We start from the raw sequence: 19,970 nt of genomic DNA, 5'->3' as shown, positions 1-19,970 counted from the left end.
AACCAAAAGTAATGAAACAAAAATGAATTTTATCAACAACAGTATCAATATTAATTATAATTTCAGCATAGCAGTGATTAAAAATCCCTCATTGACATTATCATTAGACATTTATAAAAATAATAAAAAAAGAACATTAGTGTCACAGTGGCTTACACTTGCATCGCATCTCATAAGCTTGACAACACACTGTGTCCAATGTTTTCACAAAGATAAAATAAGTCATATTTTTGGTTCATTTAATAGTTAAAACAAATTTACATTATTGCAATCAGTTGATAAAACATTGTCCTTTACAATTATAAAAGCTTTTTTTTTTTAAATCTACTACTCTGCTAGCATGTCAGCAGACTGGGGTGGATCCTGCTGAAATCCTATGTATTGAATGAATACAGAATCGCTTTGAATCGGAAAAATATCGTTTTTGAATGGAGAATCGAATCGAAAAAAATCGATATATTATCGAATCGTGACCCCAAGAGTCGATATTGAATCGAATCGTGAGACACCCAAAGATTCACAGCCCTATATATATATAATATATATATGTATATATATATATATATATATATATATATATATATATATATATATATATATATATATATATATATATATATATATATATATATATATATATATATATATGTATATATTTTTTTTCAAATAAATACATTAAAAATTCAAAAAAATTTAACATATTTTTCTCCTGAATAATTTGACCACTATGTGGAATTGAATTATGGAATGGAATAAGAAATCAACCAATGCACTAATGTTCAATAAACTCTTCAAACTTAAAAAGTGTTTACAAAGTACACAGAACAAAAAACAGGATAAACATTCTGAATTTATTTCATCCAACCATCCATTTTCTAGATAATCTTATTCATCTCACCAAATTAAATATAACTTACTTCACTAATTATTACAGAAACTGGAAATTGGGATGTATCGTGTTGTATGTTCTAATCAAACTCAAACTCCTAATTCTCATTTTCGATAGGTCATTAAAAAAATCAATAATTATCTATATCGTTTGATATAAAATACGTATATTGTGATACAGTGTTCAGTCGTATCGCCCAGTCATATTTGGTATAATTATATTAATGTCCTGCGATGAGGTGGCGACTTGTCCAGGGTGTACCCCGCCTTCCGCCCGATTGTAGCTGAGATAGGCGCCAGCGCCCCCCGCGACCCCAAAAAGGGAATAAGCGGTAGGAAATGGATGGATGGATGGATATATTAATGTCCTGCCTTGGTGTGAGTCAAAATAACAAAAAACAAACAAAAAAAGAGAGAAAGAGAGAAATGAGAGAACAGAGGAGAAATAATACCTTCTATTGATGGGGCCTGGTCCTGAGCAGCATATAGCATCTCTTTAAAAGCCTGACAAAACACAAAATAGGACAACATTCATGATCAATACAGTGTCTCAAAGCACAAATCTCTTATTATTTTCTAAATATTGAACACTGTGTAACCTACAAATGTAGTCTTGATGATGGAAGAGTACAGTAATATGGAATGGAAAACATAGGTAGAAGACAAGTAGCTAAAAGGCTTGTACGGTATACCGGTACTAGTGTAGTATCGCGGTGCTAATGAATCAAAACGGTACTATACACTGTTTCAAAAGAACCGGTTCGCCACATTTTTTTTTTTACAGTCATGACGGTGTGTCGTCATCACATTTCTGGTTTTACGATCAGAGAAGCATGTTCGGCAGCGCACACACACTGGGTACTTACAAGAAAACTCAGTGTGTGGACAGAAAAGGGCAAATGGATGCATTTTGGCTTAAAAACTGATAGTAAAGGTGAAGTTTTAACACTGAAACGCCTTCAGGAAGACGTGCTTTAAAACATGGCTAGCTAGTTAGTGGCTAATGTCCATCCACAATCGGCAGTGTTTTAGCTACTCCTAAATCACTAACCCTCGCCTCCATGGCAACAAAAAGTACATTTCTTACAAGTATAATCCCTGCAGGACGTGGAATAGCTAAACCATTCTTCACTACACACCGTAGGAGGATACAACAGCTCATCGGCGTCACAATGTAAACCAATGCGATGAGTGGATCTACACCTGACATTCACTGTAATTATACCAACTACAAGAGCATATCTAGTCAATACTACTATGATTACATCAATATTTTTTAGCGTCACAAAATCTTTTTTTTTTTTTTTTAATTCATATTTTATTTATTAACACAGGAAATAAGTCCCTGGACACGAGAACATAAATTATCACCAATGTATGATCCTGTAACTACTTAATATCGGATCGATACCTAAATTTTAACCTAACTTTAACTTTGAGGTATAATCCAAAAGTATTGTAAAGTATCAAACAACAGAAGAATAAGTGATTATTACATTTTAACAGAAGTGTAGATAGAACATGTTGAAACAGAAAATAACCAGATACAAACAGTAAATTAACAAGTAGATTAATAATCAATTTTTACAGCTTGTCATTTATAATTATGACAAAATAAGAGAATGATCATACATCAGCTTACTAATTAGGAGCCTTTGTTTGCTTGCTTACTACTAAAAGACAAGTTGTCTAGTATGCTCACTATTTTATTTAAAGAAAAATGTGTTCTTTGATTGCAATACGAAACATATGTTTAATATACTGTAAGATTTTTTTGTTGAAATAAAGCCAGTAATGTCATTTTTTGTTGTCCTCTTTATTTTGAAAAGTATCGACAAGTATCAAAATACATTTTGGTACCGGTACCAAAATATCGGTACCAGGACAACCCTAGTAGCTAATGATCAAAAACATAACAAAAGTTTTCAAGTAGAGGGGGGGTCGAGTCCTGGCACGGGGAAGGGTAAGAAACATACATCTCATCGATTATGGATCAATATTTTATAAATTGTGCAATTCTGATTCAACATAGAATCCCCCCAGCCCGCTTCATGGGAGTCTAACACATTAAGAAGCATCAGATGTAACACATTTCGTCTAACATTAGCTTCCATCAACCAGCCGTCCAGGGTAAAACAAAAAAAACTGAGGCACTTTATAACATTACATCTTCACCAGATTCTCTACAAACCGTACTTTCACTAGTAACGAGTAATCTAATTAATTACTTTTACCTACGATACAACATTTGATGACACGCTACTGCAGTTGTGGTTGTATGTCAACAAGGCAGGCAACTACGCTAAAATGACCTTGATATAAAAAAAGTATGAGGCAACATCACACAGCAAACAACGTGTATGCCAAGTACACAACTGGACAAGGAGACAAGACAGCCATGGAAGCGCATTCAATCTCTTTGTTAGCTAGCGCCAACACAATTCGGTGAAAAGATTAAATAGAGCTGCCATAAATGCCCACAAACTGCCATAGCTGAGGTACCAAACACAGCTGAGCTAATGCTGCTCTGTCTGGACGCTGATGTCCCACGTCACTTCGCAACATTGCATATGCCAGATAGTTGAAGTTTTTTTCCCAAGTAACGTAATAATTACTTTTTCTGATATATATTTATTCTGTTAATATTTTAATTACCTTTATTTGTTAAGTTATGAGTAGTTATAATTAATTACTTTTTTAAAGTAATTTGCCTAACACTGATTACAAACAATGATAAGTAGCACAAACAAATTGCGTTACTCTAGTTTTTGCTATACAAAGGAGCCAACTTCACTTAGGTCAATGAGTGAAAAGTCGGTGAAGTCACTTTCAAAAAGCTAAATAATAGGAGGAAAGAGAACAAAACACGACGAGTAGACCAGGTTTCCAAACCAGATGGCGAGACTCGTGCAGAAAAAAGGACATTGGTTGAATCAACTAATGTAATGTGAGTGTGAATGTCGTCTGTCTATCTGTGTTGGCCTTGCGATGAGGTGGCGACTTGTCCAGAGTGTACTCCGCCTTCTGCCCGAATGCAGCTGAGATAGGCCCCAGCACCAAAGGGACAAACGGTAGAAAATGGATGCATGAATGGATGGATGTGTAAATGTTGTAAGCATTTCACCAATCTCGCGCACTTTGCAAATTTGGACGCGATCTAACAGCAAAACAATCTCCCAATACTGCGTAGATGGCATCAAGGCCTATTTATCCAAGCGTGAGGGTTGGGAAACGAAGGTGTTTGGCGAGGGAAGTGTGGATTCAGGCCGGGTGGCCTATTTCAAGTTCCAGGTAACCCTACATTATTATATTTTATAAATAGTAAACCAAGTTGTGGTAGTATTTTAGTCAGTAGTTTAGTCGTGGATGTACACTGTATAGCAGGGGTCACCAACGCGGTGCCCGCGGGCACCAGGTAGCCCGTAAGGGCGAGATGAGTAGCCCGCTGGCCTGTTCTAAAAATAGCTCAAATAGCAGCACTTACCAGTGAGCTGCCTCTATTTTTAAAATTGTATTTATTTACTAGCAAGCTAGTCTTGCTTTGCTCGACATTTTTAATTCTAAAAGAGACAAAACTCAAATAGAATGTGAAAATCCAAGAAAATATTTTAAGGCTCTGGTCTTCACTTGTTTAAATACATTCATTTATTTTTTTTACTTTGCTTCTTATAACTTTCAGAAAGACAATTTTAGAGAAAAAAATACAACCTTAAAAATGATTTTAGGATTTTTAAACACATATACCTTTTTACCTTTTAAATTCCTTCCTATTCTGTCCTGACAATTTAAATCAATGTTCAAGTAATTTTTTTATTGTTATTGTAGAGAATAATAAATACATTTTAATTGAATTCTTCATTTTAGCTTCTGTTTTTTCGACGAAGAATATTTGTGAAATGTTTCTTCAAATTTATTATGATTAAAATTCAAAAAAATTATTCTGGCAAATCTAGAAAATCTGTAGAATCAAATTTAAATCTTATTTGAAAGTCTTTTGAATTTCAATTAAATTTTTTGTTCTGGAAAATCTAGAAGAAATAATGATTTGTCTTTGTTAGAAATATAGCTTGTGTTAGCTATGTGTTATATTATAACAAAATGCAGATTGGATTTTAACCTATTTAAAACATGTCATCACAATTCTAAAATTAATCTTAATAAGGAAAAATTACTAATGATGTTCCACAATTTTTTTTTTTTTTTTTTTTCAAAAAGATTCGAATTAGCAAGTTTTTCTATTCATTTTTTTCGGTTGAATTTTGAATTTTAAAGAGTCAAAATTGAAGATAAACTGTGTTTCAAGATTTAATTTTCATTTTTTTTTGTATTTTCTCCTATTTTATACCGCTCAATTAAGTGTTTTTTTCATCCCTACAAAAAACCTTCTGTAAAAGGAAAAAAAATGTACGACGGAATGGCAGACAGAAATACCCATTTTTTTTATATATATAGATTTATTTATTAAAGGTAAATTGAGCAATTTGGCTATTTCTGGCAATTTATTTAAGTGTGTATCAAACTGGTAGCCCTTCGCATTAATCAGTACCCAAGAAGTAGCTCTTGGTTTCAAAAAGGTTGGTGACCCCTGCTGTATAGTGATGAATCCAATAAACATTTGATTTGAATCTGATTTGACATTACATTTGCAAAATGCGGTTGCGCATTTTGCAAATTGCGCCCATTGGTGTTGTGCTTACAACATAAATAAGACAAAGAAAATGGCAACACAGTATTTTTCAGCTAAAATGATCAATAATTACCTGTTCTGCAAGAAGGGTGATCAAAAATAATGTTCTGGTGTCGTTATACATACAATTAAATGAACGCAGGTGTGTACCATTGAGACGGATTTTGCCTACTTTCTTGTAATACAAACATTTGGTCCAACACAATTCTCCCGTCCAAAAGCAAAACCCAGTAACTCAATTTTGGTCAAAACTGAGCTGATAATAATTTTGGAGTTACTAGGTGATATGCTTTACATCAGTGTATGTGCTATTGTAATTTGTTCCGTAAGTAAGCCGCTTACTTACAGAACAAATTACAATATCGCATACACTAATGTAAAGCATATCACGTGGTAACTACAAAATTATCAGCTCAGTTTTGACCAAAATTGAGTTACTGGGTTTTGCCTTTGGGAGAATTGCGCACAATGAGTTATGCAAATGAGGTGTTGGCGTCACGTGACGACAGCCAATCGCTGCTTTTCTTACTGATGAGTCGGCAACATTGGTCCAAAACAACGCAACATGCAGCTGATGCGGTGGAAAAACACTGCTTGTAGTGTGACAGTGACAACAACACACCCACACGCACTAGTAAGTGGATGCTTTGTCAGCAAGCACCGACGGGCTGTTTTTACTAATGTAAAAACTGAAAAATGAGTGAAACCAGTAACGGGACACAGAAAAGACAATGAAGCCGTGGTGTATTATTAGTAGTAATCACGCCATTAGCTTCTCGTTAGCAAGCAAAACTGTGACTTACCTCGTACTGAATGTATTGTTTCCTCCATTCCGGTGTGATGTGAGCGGAAAGATGCTCAGTAAACTTCATTTTGAAGACGCGATTTATTTAATCGTGGACCAACTAAAAAGTCACTGGCACAAATTCCGCCTAAAATGATGAACGCGGAGTTCCAGTCTTCGAGTCTCCCATTTTGCTTTCACGTTAGCATTGCTATCGCTAGCCAGTTTCGTCATGTACACACAATCGATAACATCCGCATGGAGCTGAGGCTGAAACAAAGAGGCGGTGATATTTTATCTCGAACGTTTGTCGCAGAGTAAAGGTAGCATTTGGGTTTTTGTTTGCGTTTCCATTTCTATTATTATGGGCTGTTCTTTTTTCTTCTTCCGCTCCTTCTTCTTCTTATTCAGGGTTAATGGCGGGTGGCAGCCATGAAAAGGTGCATACCGTCCCCTACTGGAGCATGTGCTGTATAACAACTTCACTTGAACTAAAGCAGGGATGTCCAAAGTGCGGCACGCAGCTGTTTTTTCGCAAATTATATAAATACTGTAACAAACAGTTCAGGGTGTCCCTCCAGTGTTGCCATAATGCTGTGACGTAAGAGGTCTATAAAGGTGGGTTGTTGAAGAAGGTGCAGGCAGACTGACACGCTGAGTACAGGAGAGAACAATAAAGAAGTGGTGGAGACCGGACCTGCTCTCATGACTCCCTTTTATTATTTTCTTATAACAGTACACACAAAATATGCGAACCCAGGACACTCGGCTACGATACTATTACGAACAAACATATAAAAGGTGTAATTAAACCGCATACAGGTGAAATGTAACGAGAAATAGGTGCAATAGTGAGTCAGTGAGCAATGCATGCCGTTAGAAAAATTAGCGACTCAAAATCAATGTTGTTATGAATTATTGACCTGTTGAGGCTCTAATACTTCACATAAAATATTCCACACTGAAATGTTTTGGGAGAGCGGTAGGGGTGTTGTAAATGTCGTCTGTTTTTTAATTAAATGTAAAGTTTTCTATGACAAAAAAAATTAAACAAACAAAAAACTTGAAAAATAATTAAAAAGCATTTGCGATTAAATAACTGTGATTTGAAAAAATCACGGTGAATCGATGCATCGCTAGTCATGATTACTCCAGATTTGTGAGAGTAACGTCACCCAATGTCAAAAGTAGGAAGTGCATGCAAAGGGATAAGTAATGCAGTACAGATGAGCTTGAGAAGGGTGAGTATATGTTTTAGTAATTGAGTTTTCTTTTCATGAATGGAAATTCCATCCATCTTCTTCTGCTTATCTGAGGTCGGGTCGCAGGGGCAGCAGCCTGAGCAGGGAAGCCCAGACTTCCCTCTCCCCAGCCACTTCATCCAGCTCCTCCCGGGGGATCCCGAGGCGTTCCCAGGCCAGCCGGGAGAGATAGTCTTCCCACCGTGTCCTGGGTCTTCCCTGTGCCCTAAACACCTCCCTAGGGAGGCGTTCGGGTGGCATCCTGACCAGATGCCCGAACCACCTCATCTGGCTCCTCTCGATGGCAGAGCTTCTCACCCTATCTCAAAGGGAGAGACTCGCCACCCGGAGGAGGAAGCTCATTTCAGCCGCTTGTACCCGTGATCTTGTCTTTTCAGTCATAACCCAAAGCTCATGACCATAGGTGAGGATGGGAACGTAGATCGACCGGTAGATTGAGAGCTTTGCCTTCCGGCTCAGCTCCGTCTTCACCACAACGAATCGGTACAACGTTCGCATTACTGAAGACGCCGCACCGATCCGCCTGTCAATCTCACGATCCACTCTTCCCTCACTCGTGAACAAGACTCCTAGGTACTTGAACTCCTCCACTTGGGGCAGGGTCTCCTTCGCAACCCGGAAATGGCACTCCACCCTTTTCCGGGAGAGAACCATGGACTTGGACTTGGAGGTGCTGATTCTTATTCCGGTCGCTTCACACTCGGCTGCGAACCGATCCAGTGAGAGCTGAAGATCCCGGCCAGATGAAGCCATCAGGACTACATCATCTGCAAAAAGCAGAGACCTAATCCTGCAGCCACCAAACAAGGTACCTTCAACGTCCTGACTGCGCCTGGAAATTTTGTCCATAAAAGTAATGAACAGAATCGGTGACAAAGGGCAGCCTTGGCGGAATCCAACTCTCACTGGAAACGGATCCGACTTACTGCCGGCAATGTGGTCCAAGCTCTGACACTGATTATACAGGGAGCGGACCGCCACAATAAGACAGTCTGTTACCCCATACTCTCTCAGTACTCCCCACAGGACTTCCCAGGGTACACGGTCGAATGCCTTCTCCAAGTCCATAGAACACATGTAGACTGGTTGGGCAAACTCCCATGCACCCTCAAGGACCCTGCCGAGAGTATAGAGCTGGTCCACAGTTCCATGACCAGGACGAAAACGACACTGTTCCTGTTGAATCCGACGTTTGACGATCCGGCGTAGCCTCAATTCCAGTACACCTGAATAGACCTTACCGGGAAAGCTGGGGAGTGTGATCCCACAATAGTTGGAACACACCCTCCGGTTCCCCTCCTTAAAGAGAGGAACCACATTGGTCTGACAATCCAGAGGAATCCCCGATGTCCACGCGATGTTGCAGAGTCTTGTCAACCAAGAATGGAAATTGAAAAACTAAAAAACGACTGGTTTATTTGTTGTTTTTTTGTAAATGCAGGAAAAAAAATCAAAAAACAAAACATTTTGGTGTTTAAAAAAGATCTTCTATCTGTCTGCCGTTCATTCTATTTGAAATTCTTAAATGTAAATCAAAAAACCAGTTTCGGACCATTTTTGTAATTTTTATTTCTGAAACAAAAGTTATTTAATGACACGTTTTTTAAAACGACAATAGGACGCCTGCTAAACAAATATGTTACCGTTATGCTAAAAATATACTAAACGCAAAGGAAAAGCTAAAATACTGTTTTCGGTTAAATTTGTCATCACACAGATAACCACGCGTTTTTTGCATTTTGGGTGAACATTTTTTTCGATTTTTGTGTTTACCTGGGAAAATTAAAATCCATGAAAGGAAAAACGCACAAAATCCAATTTTATGGCAGTATTTTAATGAAAATCCACCCTTTTTTGTTTGTTTTAAAATCTGCCATTTGTCATAAAAATCAATCAAATGATTTGATTTTTTGATTTGCGTTTCAGCATTGAAAATAGAATCAACGGAAGGTACACAGTCCAAAGATAACTAGATATTTTTTGGTTTCATATTTAATACAACAAAAATGAGAATCCCTTGTAAACAGAACGGAAAAACAGATGTTTGTTTTTTTCAATTGCAGACACAGGAAGTTGTATTTTTTAAAGTAAAAGCGGGAATAATAACTACAGTACCCGTGAGCCAGAGGCTCTATCTAAAACGTCTGTGGAGCCCGACACGGGAAATATTTTAGATATGGCACGACAAGGACATCTAAAGAAATCTCTGCACACATATTAACAAAAACTAAAAAACGGACCGAAACTGATGTGTTTTCATATTCCGACACCAGAACCGGAATTGGCCATTTCAAAGCCAGGACCGCGGACTGTAGAAATCTGTACTATTGTGCGTGATCAGATCTCTTTTAGCCTCCACTTTCGTATGATGTATGTCTAAAATCCTTTGTGTCGAACTCCAAATAGATTGTAGCCAGACACACGGTATCCCCATTTTTATTTTGAAAATAAAACATCAGCTTTGGTTAGTTTTTCACTATCTCTTTACTTTTGCTTTTAAATTTTTCTTTGATGAAATATAAGACGAAAATTAAACCCTTTTTATTTTCAGTTATTGCTTTTTAACAAAAAACTTATTGTTTTTCAACTTCCATTTATGAAAAGAAGGGAGACAACTCTTAATGTGTTCATTCTTTATTCAAAGAAAACAATAGCTTAAATACATTGACCGACAATCAAACATCATTTGGCACATGGTATCTTATATGTCCTCATCTAAAAAAACCTTTTCATGGATGTCAAAATATTTAGCAAAATACATACTACTATTACTACAAGCGCCACTACAAAAATAACTAAAAAAAAGTAGTAGCACACTGTATATTCAATGTTATTAGCCACGACATAATAGTTTCTCTCTCTATGCTCAGTAAACCACTGAATATTGAGCACAAATCAGCAAGCAGATACATTGGAACAGACCTTGTAGTGTACAAGCATGTCTCAAATATTATACTGGATATTATATACAAATATGTTCCGCTTCAACATCTGTATCAGAGATGGCAACTTTAAAGAGCCAGTTGGGCCTTTTTCCCTCCAAATAACGTTCACAAGCAGTTTGCTCCAAAGAATAGCACACACAAAAAAAACACTGACTGCATGTACAGTTATGCTATAAGACGAGTATAGTTGCTTACATTCAGGGAATAAAGGCTCTACAAACATTTGCAATATTCATCTGTTTAAAAAAAAACACCTGATTATTTTTAAACTCTAAAAAAGTTGACTTTCAAATAAAGCACACAATGCAGTCCTGTTTTACTCCCTCCATTTTGTGTCTGAATGAATCCAACTCAAACAGATACAGTATGTTCACTATAATTAAAAAGAAATATTAAAAGAAGTTAGTTCATTCTTTATTATGACTGAGCCCAAGGGTGTCCAAACTTTTTGACTTGGGGGCCGCATTGGCCCAAAAAAATGTGTATATATATATATATATACATTGTAATAATATAATGGATATATAATTAATAATAAATATAATTGGATATTAAGAGTTTGGCTCCTACCTTGTTTACTTCCGTGACAAACTTCTTAAAGTATTGTAAGCAGTTATTTTGCATTTTTCCCAATTTTGCCTTGCAATAGATGGTTGCAAGGCGATTGCAAGATGATCGCAATTACAATGGGTGTAATTTAAAATATTTGTATGGTGGTTGGCTGTGTTTTCTTTTTTTAATGTAATATCTACAAAGTTCAGTGTGACATGTTTTTGACTTGTTGTGCTGGTTGGATTTTTTTCTTGCACCATGACTTGGGAAGGTTGTCTGGATTGGGTCATATAAGTGAATGCAGTTGCCAGAATATACACTCCATGGTTGCTGGTCTGATTTAATCATGTCTTCCACAATAAAATGACTTATAACTACCTATTAAAGAGTTGGATATTTAAATTTAATATGTAAACAAGCGGGCAGATTGCTTTTTGAACTCGTGCCATCTCACGGGCATATTGCCGTCATAGATGTTTCTGTAAAAACTGGCGGCTCTATTGACAAAATAAGATTGGTGCCGATCTTAATTTACACTAATGCACTGTAAAAATAAAGACCGTAGATTTTTTGGGGTAAAAAAATGGCTGCTTAGTGGAAATCACTTTACCGTATAAATAGAGTGGTATAATTTTTCAATTTACAAAACAAATCAAAACAATTGACTTTACGGTAAAAACAAAAGTAACAAAACCACCATACATTTTACGTTACAATTCTGGTGACTTAGCTGCCACTTTAAATGGGTGTAATTTTGAATTACGCTTTTTTTTATATATATATAACAGGGCTTCACGGTGGCAGAGGGGTTAGTGTGTCTGCCTCACAATACGAAGGTCCTGCAGTCCTGGGTTCAAATCCAGGCTCGGGATCTTTCTGTGTGGAGTTTGCGTGGTTCCCTCCGGGTACTCCGGCTTCCTCCCACTTCCAAAGACATGCACCTGGGGATAGGTTGATTGGCAACACTAAATTGGCCCTAGTGTGTGAATGTGAGTGTGAATGTTGTCTGTCTATCTGTGTTGGCCCTGCGATGAGGTGGCGACTTGTCCAGGGTGCACCCCGCCTTCCGCCCGATTGTAGCTGAGATGGGCGCCAGCGCCCCCCGCGACCCCAAAAGGGAATAAGCGGTAGAAAATGGATGGATATATATAACATCCACTAAGTTCAGTCTGACATGTTTGCTGACTTTATGTGCAAGTTTAATTATTATTTTTTATTTTTCTACATCATGAATTTTGATGAATTCAAGGTCAATGACCTGATTTACTCACGTTGACCACACGATGCTGGAAATTTTGCAGCAAATGGCTGTAGCTTGGACACCCCCGCCTTAGACTATGTGAATTTCAGGTTATCTTCATATTTTTTTTATTTTCCCAGCTATGAACTACCGCAGTCCACCTATATATAAAACACGACTTTAAACCAAAGTTACCTACGCCCGATGTAGGTTTTGTGTGTAGAAAAAAATCTTTAAACAAAGTATCACAAGCTGGTTTAGAATATAAATAGAATAGAATGCTAAAAAAAACAAGTTTAATAAAACTACACTGTCAAAACATTAATTTGGAATATTGTTGGTCTTCATAATACAACCTATCCATATAGTATACTTGTAAACAACACACAATTATAGTTAATTACACATCTTTTAGATGTTGATAGTATTCAGAAATAACATAAAGAAACAAGGTTCATAATAAAAAACTTAATTACTAATAAAATAATCTATTATTGAATATGTATTCTCTGTACCTGTGATAGTATAGTATATTCTCAAAATTAAATATTGCAAAGATTTTAGTAATAGTGGCTTATGTGTAAAAGTAATATTGATGTTACATGTAATGCCAGATCTGCTAAAGGTTTGCATCTATTACAAACCCTAAAACCAGTGAAGTTAACACATTGTGTTAATGGTAAATCAAAAAAGAATACAATGATTTGCAAATCCTTTTTGACCTATATTCAATTGAATACACTGCAAAGACAAGACACTTAACGTTCAAACTGGAAAATGGTGTTATTTTTTGCTGGCAACAGTGGCAAAAAAGACTGAGAAAGTTGAGGAACTGCTAATCAAACATTTATTTGGCAAATCCCATAGGTGAACAGGTTATTTAGGGACAGGTGGGTGCCATGAATGGGTATAAAAGCAGCTTCCATGAAATGCTCAGCTATTCACAAACAAGGATGGGGCGTGGGTTACCACTTGGTGAACAAATGCGTGAGCAAATTGACGAACAGTTTAAGAACAACATTTCTTAACAAGCTATTGCAAGGAATTTAGGGATTACATCAACTATGGTCCGTAATATCAGCAATAGGTTCAGAAAATCTGAAGAAATCACTGCACGTAAGCGATAATATCACGGACCTTTGATCCCTCAGGCGGTATAGCTCGGTTGGTGGAGCGGCCGTGCCAGCAACTTGAGAGTTGCAGGTTCGATCCCTGCTTCCACCATCCTAGTCACTGCCGTTGTGTCCTTGGGCAAGACACTTTACCCACCTGCTCCCAGTGTCACCAACACTGGTTTAAATGTAAAAATTTGATATTGGCTTTCACTATGTGAAGCGCTTTGAGTCACTAGAGAAAAAGCGCTATATAAATGTAATTCACTTCACTGCATCAAAAAGCGACATCAGTGTGTAAAGGCTATCACCACATGGGCTCAGGAACACTTAAAAGAAACCCTGTCAGTAACTACAGTTTGTCGCTACATCTTTAAGTGCAAGTTAAAACTCTACTAAGCAAAGCGAAAGTCATGTATCAACAACACTCAGAAACGCTGCCAGCTTCGAGCGAAGCCAATAGATGGCAGCTCATCTATGATGCACTGATGCAAAGTGTAAAAGTGGTCTGTGGTCTAACAGTCCACATTTCAAAGTGTTTTCTGAAACTGGACATCGTGTCCTCCGGACCAAAGGGAAAAGAACCATCCGGATTGTTATAGGCACAAAGTTCAAAAGCCAGCATCTGTGATGGTATGGGGGTGTGTTAATGCCCATGACATGGGTAACTAACACAACTGTGAAGGCACCAATAATGCTGAAAGGTACATACAGGTTTTGGAGCAACATGTGTTGCCATCCAAGCAACGCTATCAAGGTCGCCCCTGCTTATTTCAGCAAGACAATACCAAGCCACGTGTTACAACAGCTACGAGACTGGCAGTACTAGACTGGCCTGCCTGCCGTCCAGATCTGTCTCCCATTGAAAATGTGTGGCGCAATACGAAGCATAAAGTACCACAACCGAGAGCCCGGACTGTTGAACAACTTAAGCTGTACATCAAGCAAGAATGGGAAATAATTCTACCTGAAAAGCTAAAAAAATTGGTCTCCTCAGTTCCCAAACATTTACTGAATGTTGTTAAAAGGAAAAGCCATGTAACATAGTGGTAGAAATGCTCCTGTGCCAACTTTTTTGCAATGTGTTGCTGCAATAAATTCTAAGTTAATGTTTATTTGCAAAAAAAAATGAAGATTCTCAGTGCGAACATTAAGGATCTTGTCTTTGCAGTCCATTCAATTTTATATAAGTTGAAAAGGATTTGCAAATCATTGTATTCTGTTTTTATTTACGAATTACATAACGTGCCAACTTCACTGGTTTTGGTTATTGGGGAAAAAAACTAGGGCTGTCAAAAATAATGAGGTCGCTCATGTGAATGATTACAAATAATGATTGCATTGATCATGTATATACGCAGATCAATTACGCAATTTATTTGGACCAATGCTCCTTTAGTTTAACTGTGGACATTTTTTATATGGTCAATGCAAAGACGGGACTCAAACTGGCAAATTTCACTATAAAATAGACCCTGACTGGACTTTAGAGAAAACTAATAGCAAGTTTGGAGCACATAAATGTAGTGCAGTCAAGGACACAATTGAAAAAATGCTCCTGTTTGACATTCTGAAGTAGGCACTTTTTAAAATGATTTTGAAATCATGCAAGCGGATAATAATCTGTGATTATATGTGATTAATCCAGATTAAAAAGTGTAATTAATTGGATTGAAAAAAAACACTAATTTGACAGCACCAATCAAAACAAGTGCAAACTTGACAGTGCACACACAGCTGATGTGCTAAACGTGCCAAGGATTGCGGCCCTTATCAAAATAGAGCGTGCAATCCATTTAGCGTGTTGACCTTCATGAATAGGCAGAATATATGCTGATCGTCAGGAGTAAGAGCAGAAGATGAAAATTAAATCGTTTAGCAATCGCATTGTGATTTATCAAGACTGAACCTGTTTTGCAACAACTGAGACTCAAATTATGAACATGATCCATCATTACAGCAAGTTTAGATGTCAGTGTGCCGCTTTAAGGAGGACAGGAAAATATTCTGGGAAGCATTAAAGGTGGCAGGTTTAAAACGCAACATTGTCTGCAGGAAAATGTTTGTGGCTTATAGGGCTGTTAAAAAATATATATTTTTAACACTCCTACAATGGGTGTAATTTTGAATTTTTGTATGGTGGTTGGCTGTGTTTTCTTTTTTTAATGCAATATCTACAAAGTTCAGTTTGACATGTTTGTTGACTTGTTAAGCTGGTTGAATTTTTTTCCTGCACCATGACTTGGGAAGGTTGTCTGGATTGGGTCATATGCAGTTGCCAGAAAATACACTCCATGGTCGCTGGTCTGAGTTAGTCGATTTAAAAAAATAGAAAATCTTTTTTTTTTTCAAAGGCCCACTTATATAGCGGCAAACTGACTTGATGTCCACTGTAATATTCTGATGTTAAATAGCAGACTTTATCAAGAAATTATATTGCAGGTCCAAAGCAAAAAAATAACCGCGGGAGAGTTTTTTCGAATGTGGTGGTTATTTATTGCTCCCACGTCAATTTCCGATAGCTAACATAAGCATTATGATTTGAGCATCAAAAGGTACTTACTAGTTTAGCAGAAACAGAGCCAAGGCAGCACCGGTCGAAAATCAAACCATCAAAAAGGCACAGCAGAGACTTTACTTTCTGAGACTCCTCAGAAAGAACCACCTGTCACAAAAACTGCTTGTGTCTTTCTATCGCTGCTCAATAGAGAGTGTGCTGACATACTGCATGTGTGTATGGTATGCCAGCTGCACAGCGGCAGAGAGAAACTCACTTCAGAGGGTCATACATACTGCCATGAAGATCACTGGCTGCTCTCTCTCCACCCTAGATGAACTGTACAGTGCCAGGTGCTTCAAAAAGGCCCAAAACATCATAAGGGATCCATTTCACTCACAGTTTTTTGAACTGCTGCCCTCGGGTAGGAGATACAGGACAATAAAATGCCGGGCAAACACATTTAGGAACACTTGTTACCCGAGAGCAATAGTGTCGCTGAACACAAGGCATAAAAAAGAATGACTGTGCATGTGAGCATTGTGTTTGGTATTTTATGTATTATTTGTATCTATTTATCTGAGTACCATGTTCTTATGTTTTTTATATGTCATGAATTTGCACTAAATTAGTTTGCTTGTAATTGTTATTTTACAATGTACAATGACAATAAAGATATATTCTATATTCTATTCTAAATCCCTCCTCATCTTTGAGTTCTCGCCAGCAGGGGAAATTTTGATCCTGACTGTCCTTTTGTGAGGGTCGCCTCCTCTTTAAAAAAAATATTTTTGTTTCTTTGGTTGTTTTGGGGGCTTCACGGTGGAAGAGGGGTTAGTGTGTCTGCCTCACAATACGAAGTTCCTGCAGTCCTGGGTTCAAATCCAGGCTCGGGATCTTTCTGTGTGGAGTTTGCATGTTCTCCCCGTGAATGCGTGGGTTCCCTCCGGGTACTCCGGCTTCCTCCCACTTCCAAAGACATGCACCTGGGGATAGGTTGATTGGCAACACTAAATTGGCCCTAGTGTGTGAATGTGAGTGTGAATGTTGTCCGTCTATCTGTGTTGGCCCTGCGATGAGGTGGCGACTTGTCCAGGGTGTACCCTGCCTTCCGCCCGATTGTAGCTGAGATAGGCGCCAGCGCCCCCCGCGACCCCGAAAGGGAATAAGCGGTAGAAAATGGATAGATGGATGGTTGTTTTGGAACTTCAGTCATGATAGCAGTAATTGTGAATAAATACATACAGCCAGGAATCGAAACAAATCGAATCGTGTGATGCCTAAAGATTCACGGCGTAGTGCTATACTGTACTCCCATTTCAGTTCTGACAGTCCAAGTATGTAGACACAAACACGTGGACGGAGGATTGTCTCGCTATCGTCGTTCTGCACGGCTTCCAAACATGTCAAAATACGAACGCAAAAAAAAAAAAGCAGTCGCAAACTCTTCCAGTCTTGATAAATCACACTAGATGAGTACATTGTGGACATTCTGATGATCAGCATACGCAGACCAGGCGCACAAAATGTGCAAATAGTAGTCACCTATTCAAGATACACACCTAAAAGAGTGGGTTAGACTCCTGGACTTGACACATTGCTTCTGTTTTTCACCAAACAGTTTTCATCTAACATCAGCGGTGGAGAGTCTTCTTCAGGATGCAGGACTTGATCAGTATTAAGCCTCCTTGTTTCATTGGCCTATCTGAAACCTGTATTTCTCTTGGCAATTCTACTACGACCACGTAATGACGTATGTAGAAATGTCAACATAAATTATACTGAGATAGAAAAAGTGAATTAAATCAAATTTCTTGGAGCACTTTAACCAATTACCTAGCAGGCACAAGACATTGATACAACGTTGATTACACATACTGTATATCCATCCATCCATCCATGTTCTACTGTTATTCCCTTTGGGGTCCAAATTTCAATGATGAAATCAACGCCAGAACCCAACATTGATTAACTGTCGTCAAAAAGCATGTTTTTTTAACGTTGTAATTGTGGTTGGAATGTCCAATTTGAGATCGGTAGGTTGTGAGTTCAAGTCATACCAAAGACTATAAAAATGGAACCCATTGCCTGCTTGCTTGGCACTTAGCATCAAGGGTTGGAATTGGGGGTTAAATCACCCAAAAATATTCCTGGGCACAGCCGCTACTGCTCCCCTCACCTCCCAGGGGAACAAGGGGGTGGGTCAAATGCAGAGGACAAATCATTGGTACTTGAACTTTAATTTTAGAATATTGGCTGGGAAATGACCAAAATTCAATGGTCGAATCAACGCAAGAACCCAACATTGATGTAATGTCATCAAAAAGCATGTTGTTTCAACGTTGTGTTTGAGTTGCCTGTTGTCAGGACCTAATTCAACAAGTTCTCAATGTTGTTTCAATGTCTTGTTCCTGCTGGATACTCTCTGACAAACTTATGAGCAGTGCTGGTTACCGGGTCATGCCGGATGACCTAGGATCCTGGGCGGAACAGTAAAGCAGGAGCTGAATCAGGCGGGTCACACTGACAAAAGTTTAGCCTGCAGTTGTGACAGTGTTCTCTGTGGCGTTTTCCACACAGATGTAATTCGCAAATGGGTCCGGCCCAGTCCGGTCGGCACAATGATCTCAATGTGTGTACTTCTCAGCGTAGAAAAAACTCACTCAGCAATAGTTTAACGTTTAAATGCATGAACTTCACATGAGCTCGTCATCAAGGCCAACCCGGAAGGTGAAGGTGGGGGATAAGTCATCAGAGGGCGGGGTAAAGTAGGTGGAGGGTGTGGACTTGGCCGACCAAGCATTCCTTGTAACTGCCTGTTGGGGTGCATCGGGTTGTCTTGAAAATGGTAAAGGTTTTCACCGAAATGATTGCCACTTTCACTGTCGAAGAAGCTGCTTTTCTGACTGAGAAGGTGATCAGAGCTGAGCCCTTGGTCTTGGGCGTGGTGAAGGTCGGTGACACTCTTTTTCCGCAAGGTAGACTCTCGGCTGGAAGACGCAACCGATTGGCACTCGGAGCTGCCATCACTGCTGGCGCCAGTGCCTTCCACAGGCGTGACTCTGATGGTCGTGATAGCCTGAGGGTGTGGATGAAAAGGAGGAGCGTTTATGGCGCTCATGGTGGGAGGCTTGTTTGAGTCGTGGTCCTGAAAATGGTTGGGTTTGTTAGTTTGTGACGGATGGAGTGAATATATCATATGTGGGAGACCACTGTTTGAAACTCCTTCTCCAACACTTTTATTTTCGAACTTGGTCACCGTTTCACTCTCCCGCCCATCCAATGGCCCGCCATCCTTAAGGGAATCGTAGCAGTCCGTATTGTTGACGGTAAAAGCTGGCTGCCGTAGCGATAGTTGTTTGTCTGCTGGATTCCATCGCCAAGAGCCGCTTCCATCAGTGCTAGGAGGTTTCACAAAGGGCCTTTTTACTCTCGACTCTGGGTGGGCTTCAACACGAACTATACTGCCGGTTCGCTCCAAACCTTTGCCTTATAACATAAGAGGAATAAGAACATGTAAAACAGTGATTATCTCACAAAGAGTCTTCAATATTGTTGTTCAGTATGACCTCAGCCAGGGGTGTCAAACCTACGAGCCGTGAGATGCGTTTTCGGAAATTTTGATGAAAGAAACTGCTGTTCCATATGTGTCCACTGGATGTCGCCAATGCAATTCTGTTAGGCAAGCACACGGTTTATACCGGGGCCAAGCAAGAAGTGCACAGTAAAGCCTGGCTGCGGCACTTCTCCTTCAACCTAAATGGAACGTAAAACTTGTCGTTTTACATCTTCTGCTTCGAACTATTCGTTGCCCCAAAATGTCTCTATCAAAAATTTGAAAAGTGAATGCAGAGTGTAACGCTACCTTCCTGTCTAGTTTCTACCTCCGTTTCTTGTGGATTGTTGAGTTACCACAGGATTAATTAATTAATAATTTAATACATACCGGTATATCAGTTTTTATCTATTTATTATTTATTTTGTTCAATACCAGATAGTTGTG

At 38.6% G+C, this 19,970-nt stretch overlaps 2 protein-coding genes across 2 annotated transcripts in view; both read right to left on the bottom strand.

Annotated features, from left to right (window-relative positions):
• Positions 1-6,791, bottom strand: part of LOC133545382 (xenotropic and polytropic retrovirus receptor 1 homolog) — a 68,248-nt gene extending 61,457 nt beyond the window's left edge. Inside the window, exons 1-2 of the mRNA XM_061890888.1 lie at positions 6,379-6,791; positions 1,341-1,392 (exon numbers count right to left, since the gene is read on the bottom strand). Of these exons, the coding sequence (XP_061746872.1) occupies positions 1,341-1,392; positions 6,379-6,447 (121 nt within the window). The 5' untranslated portion in view covers positions 6,448-6,791. The remainder of the gene's footprint in view (positions 1-1,340; positions 1,393-6,378) is intronic.
• A 3,448-nt stretch (positions 6,792-10,239) lies between these two features.
• The window catches only part of LOC133544965 (phospholipid phosphatase-related protein type 4-like), a 91,434-nt gene continuing 81,703 nt past the window's right edge, over positions 10,240-19,970 (bottom strand). Inside the window, exon 11 of the mRNA XM_061890223.1 lies at positions 10,240-19,456. Within this exon, the coding sequence (XP_061746207.1) occupies positions 18,642-19,456 (815 nt within the window). The 3' untranslated portion in view covers positions 10,240-18,641. The remainder of the gene's footprint in view (positions 19,457-19,970) is intronic.

This window comes from Nerophis ophidion, linkage group LG28, assembly GCF_033978795.1.
Source record: "Nerophis ophidion isolate RoL-2023_Sa linkage group LG28, RoL_Noph_v1.0, whole genome shotgun sequence".
NCBI lineage: Eukaryota > Metazoa > Chordata > Actinopteri > Syngnathiformes > Syngnathidae > Nerophis > Nerophis ophidion.
This window is presented reverse-complemented; position numbering and strand designations above follow the sequence as displayed.